Genomic DNA, 5022 nt, shown 5'->3' with positions numbered 1-5022 from the left:
AACCCTAAACCCGAATATACCCGAACCGAACCCGAATGGGTACCCGAACGCCCACCCCTAGTTGGAACATTCTGGTGGACGTTTTTGGGTCTCTATTAAGAGCATTATTGAACCTACCAGAAGATGTTTTTTGAAGCTTGCAAAGATGGTACCGAGTGTTTTTGTTCTCTTTTTACAATACTTAATATGAAAATACATCGTTTACCTTAGAGAATCAAGCAATCTTTCTCGGACAATAAACCATTTTGCAACTAGAGAATCAGACAATCTTGTAAACAAAATTTGATGAGGCCATGAGAGGGTGTTTTGTTAAAAGATAAACTATGGGGATAGAAATAGAGAAGTGAGGAACATGAATGTCTAACTTAACAATAATAACTCAAAAAGTAAGTTTAGCTCCACAAACATCACTATCATATGTGTCGTTCAGACATGGTGATAGATTCGTCTGTACTTGTAAACGGAGAAATTATAAATAAATATTAAAAAGTAATAAACTCAATCTCCCTCGAAGAGAACTGAGAATTAACAGTACAACGATGGAGAGTTTCGCTCTCCGTTCACTCTCAACCACCGCTACTTCATCACTCTCTTATCTCTCTCTCCGCCGTTCATCTTCCAGATCATTATCATTATCACTTACTCACCCTCCGATCTCCCTTTACACCTCATCCCCAACCGTCCGATCACTCTCCACCTCCTCTCCTCGACTCACTCTACGCGCCACCGCTTCTTCCGCCTCGTCCTCGCCGGAGATACAGAACAATCCTCAATCTTCTTCTTCATCTTCGTCACCGCCGCAAGGAGCTAAGCTGATTCCCGTCGCAATCTCCATCTCAATAGGTCTCATCGTCAGATTCCTAATCCCTAGACCCGAACAAGTGACGCCACAAGGATGGCAACTACTCTCAGTCTTCCTCTTCACGATCTCGGGCCTCGTCCTCGGCCCACTTCCCGTCGGGGCATGGGCCTTCATCGGCCTAACCGCTTCGATCGTCACCAGAACGCTTCCTTTCTCAACCGCTTTCGCCGCTTTCACCAACGAGCTCATCTGGCTAATCGCGATCTCCTTCTTCTTCGCTCGCGGCTTCGTCAAGACGGGACTCGGCGACAGGATCGCTACCTACTTCGTGAAGTGGCTAGGGAGAAGCACTCTTGGTCTGTCGTACGGTCTCGTGTTGTGTGAAACGTTTATGGGTTTGATCATGCCCTCTACTATGGCTAGAGCCGGTGGTGTTTTCTTGCCCGTGATCAAATCTCTGTCTCTCTCCGCCGGGAGTAGACCCGGTGACTCGTCTTCGAGAAAGCTGGGTGCTTTTCTGATTCAGACACAACTGCAGGTAAAATCTAGAGCTAGGCATTCCATTTCTCGGTTCGGATTGGTTTTGGTTATTCGGTTTTTGGATTGGGGTGTGTATAACTCTATAATTTCCTCTGAAATAGAGATCAGTTAAAAAAACTCTATAATTTCCTCTGAAATAGAGATCAGTTAAAAAAACTCCGATGTATGACTCTATTAGAATTCCTTTATTTTAGAAGAAAATATAGAAAAAAATTATTTTTTGGCCTATGAATAGCATATCTCTATACTTTCCCCTATGAATAGAGGAACTCTAAACATACATTAGAACATTTTTACCTCTATAATAGAGTTTTCCTATTTTAGAGGAAAATATAGAAATATAAATATGGTCTAACGACTCCGAACCTTTTTCGGATTGGATCGGTTTGGGTAATAATGGTCGGGTTTCTATTTCTCTCTATAAAACCAAAAGTGGACCGAATTAGAAATTATTTGGGTTTCGTTCGGGTTTAAAACCTAGAAACCTGAGTTAAACAACCGAGAAAAATACTTGGATAATTCAGATACTTGGGATAGTTCGGTGTTTTTTGTGTATTTTTTATTTATAAATTATATTTTACATATATTAAAATTAAAAATAATTAATTTTTTTATTATAATTAAAATATTCAGGTATTTGTTCGGTTTAGTTTCGGTTTTCTGAATCTAGAAAAAGAAAAACTATTCGGGTTTTTGTAATTTTTGGTCCGGTTTCTATTTTGGTTTTTTTGGTTCGGTTTTTGGGTTTCAAGATAATATGCCCATGACTAGTAAAATCTATATCCCTCTCTCTTGATGACTTCAGTTGATAGGTTTGTGTACTCTGTGACAGTGTGCAGGGACTTCTGGTGCGCTTCTCCTCACGTCAGCTGCACAAAACTTGCTATGTCTGAAACTAGCTAGAGAAGTTGGTGTGGTTCTCTCAAATCCGTGGGTCTCTTGGTTTAAAGCCGCGAGCGTTCCCGCCTTTGCGTCTCTTCTTTGCACACCTCTCCTCATCTACAAACTTTACCCTCCTGAGCTGAAACACACACCAGAAGCTCCCGCTGCAGCTGCAAAGAAGCTGGAGAGGTTAGGTCCCATCACTAAAAACGAATGGATCATGCTCGGTGCAATGGCCTTCACCGTCTCTCTATGGGTTTTCGGAGAAGCAATAGGAGTATCTAGCGTTGTCTCCGCGATGATCGGTCTATCAATGCTTCTGCTATTAGGAGTTATAAACTGGAACGACTGTCTAAGCGACAAATCGGCTTGGGACTCGCTCACTTGGTTTGCGGTTTTGATCGGTATGGCTGGACAGCTAACGAACCTTGGGGTGGTTTCTTGGATGTCTGATTGTGTGGCTAAACTGCTGCAGACACTCTCCTTGACTTGGCCTGCTTCGTTTGTTATTCTCCAGGCTTCTTATCTCCTGCTCCATTACGTATTCGCAAGCCAAACGGCTCACGCGGGTGCTCTCTATCCAGCTTTCTTGGCCATGCAGATAGCTGCCGGTGTTCCCGGGGTTTTAGCGGCTCTTTGTTTGGCGTTTAATAACAATCTTTCTGGTGCGTTGGCTCATTATAGTAGTGGACCAGCTGCTTTATACTATGGAGGTTTGTTCTCTTTCTCTTGTCTTATTTTTTTCTTAATTGAACATTTATATAGTAATTACATTTTTTGTTGTGTTTTGTTTGGATTCGCAGCTGGCTACGTAGATCTGAAAGACATGTTTAGGCTAGGGTTCGTGATGGCTCTATTACAAGCAGTCATTTGGGGATCTGTTGGATCTGTATGGTGGAAGTTCTTGGGTCTCTACTAGAAGAAGCCAGACTACATTGTACGGATATATCTTGTTGTTAATCCAAACTTAACTGAAGTTTAGCAATTACATAAGTGTTGTCCAAAAAAAAAACAAAAAGAAAGCAATAACATAAGAGCATCTCCAATGTAAAACTCCATTTTTTTAAAAAAAATAGAGTAAAAATAAAAATGGAGTAAAATTATTCAAATCCTATTCAATTTCCAACAAAAAAAATAGATTATTCTATTTATGGAGTAAATTTCATTATGGAGTGAGATATGGACTTGGGTTAGAGCATTCCTTACTCCATATTCACTTTTAGTTCATCTTAGAGGAAAAAATGGAGCTCTATATTCACTTTTAGTTCATCTTAGAGGAAAAAATGGAGCGGAGATAAGTACATAACCAAATTGTAATTTTATATATTCATCACAACTTCTTCGTTCACATTTCTACTAAACCGAATAAACCAACACTCTGAACAATGAAGCTAGGCCAAAGATTCTGTCGTTAATCCAAAAAACATTGTACGGACATATCTTGTTGTTAATCCAAACTTAACTGAAGTTTAGCAATTACATAAGTGTTGTCCAAAAAAACAAAAAGAAAGCAATTACATAAGTACATAACCAAACTGTAATTTTATAGTCATCACAACTTCTTCATTCACATTTCTACTAAACCGAATAAACCAACACTCTGAACAATGAAGCTAGACCAAAGATTCTGTCTATCTCGAGTGTTGCAGCTTCTGCGTTTCATCTCCTGAACCTACATTTAACGAAATAAATCCAAAATAAAGAATACAAAGAACCAAAACAAATGCAAATGAAGTTTTAGTAAACACAAGTCTCAGTGATACGAATGACTTAAAGCTCTGCCTATGTTGACCATTTTGAAGCTTTAGCGTTATAGCCTGAACCTGCAGCTGTAATGGCATAACAATGAAATGAATCTAAAAGTCAATAAAGACACCAAAACGTGAACATAATGGAAGCGTTTCGGTGTTTTAGAGTTTTATACAAAGCAAACCTTTGCAGCAATACCGTTTACCAAAACATAATAGTAGACTAATGTGTAAGAAAGAGTACGTCTGATCGTCCTTTCAAACGAACATTGTTAAAGATTGTTTATGTGTCGTAGCCCTATAACAAAGAGACCTTAATTGAACATTATCCTTACTAGCTTGCTTTTTCTTTAAGCCGAAAGTCCGGATCCAATACAACTTTTAATCGAGTTTAGTTTGTATCTGATAGCATTGATACATAAATAACATATAATGAAATATTTGGCATAAACAATAATACATGACAATATTGATTTAATGCATAGTTGCATCATCCACTAACATACAATGAAAGTCAAAGAGATTTGAAACCTTTGTTATCTCCGTTTCTCTAAAGAATAGCGATTTTATAGTGGTTAGTCCACCAATTTAGGGAATATTATGAAGTTTTACTAAATTAATTGATAAAAAATTAAAACGATGCTCATGTACCATGAAAGAGAGTTTAATATACATTAATACAAATATAAAATGTGTTTAGAAATTTTAAAATAACACTAAAGATCATAGGCTTCAGTATATAGACAATTTACCGAAAAACTCAATATTTTTGTAAGGGTTAACACATAGATTTTGAGAAAAATTAAAAAATATGACAATACTGTTTTAATGAATATTTGCATCATAAACTAACATACGATGAAAATCAAAGAGGTTTGTAACATTTGTTGTCTCCGTTTCACTAGATAATAGCGATTTTATAGTGGTTAATCCACCAATTTAGAGAGTATTATGAAGTTTTACTAAATTAATTGATAAACAATTAAAACGATGCCCATGTACCATGAAAGATAGTTTAAAATACATTAATACATAAGATTATAGGCTTCA

The 5022-nt window shown here is 37.7% G+C and overlaps 1 protein-coding gene across 2 annotated transcripts; it reads left to right on the top strand.

Annotated features, from left to right (window-relative positions):
* Positions 1-446: 446 nt before the first annotated feature.
* Positions 447-3724, top strand: LOC106322560 (dicarboxylate transporter 2.2, chloroplastic). 2 transcript variants are annotated; one of them, XM_013760619.1, is made up of 4 exons: positions 447-1340; positions 2175-2937; positions 3028-3169; positions 3661-3724. In XM_013760619.1, exons 1-3 carry the CDS (start codon positions 540-542, stop codon positions 3141-3143), a joined length of 1680 nt encoding a protein of 559 aa, XP_013616073.1. In that variant the 5' UTR covers positions 447-539; the 3' UTR covers positions 3144-3169; positions 3661-3724. The 2 variants fall into 2 exon arrangements, with proteins under 2 accessions (XP_013616073.1, XP_013616072.1); XM_013760618.1 differs by lacking the exon at positions 3661-3724 and having other exon boundaries at positions 3028-3236.
* Positions 3725-5022: the final 1298 nt, after the last annotated feature.

Source organism: Brassica oleracea, chromosome C2, assembly GCF_000695525.1.
Source record: "Brassica oleracea var. oleracea cultivar TO1000 chromosome C2, BOL, whole genome shotgun sequence".
NCBI classification, from domain to species: Eukaryota; Viridiplantae; Streptophyta; class Magnoliopsida; order Brassicales; family Brassicaceae; genus Brassica; species Brassica oleracea.
Note: the sequence above shows the minus strand (reverse complement) of the source record. Positions and strands in the feature narration are given on the sequence as shown.

Coding starts and splice junctions, on each gene's coding strand:
- LOC106322560 (XM_013760619.1), top strand. CDS start 540: ATGGAGAGTTTCGCTCTCCGTTCACTCTCAACCACCGCTACTTCATCA. Junction 1,341..2,174: donor TGATTCAGACACAACTGCAG/GTAAAATCTAGA, acceptor ACTCTGTGACAG/TGTGCAGGGACTTCTGGTGC. Junction 2,938..3,027: donor AGCTGCTTTATACTATGGAG/GTTTGTTCTCTT, acceptor TTGGATTCGCAG/CTGGCTACGTAGATCTGAAA.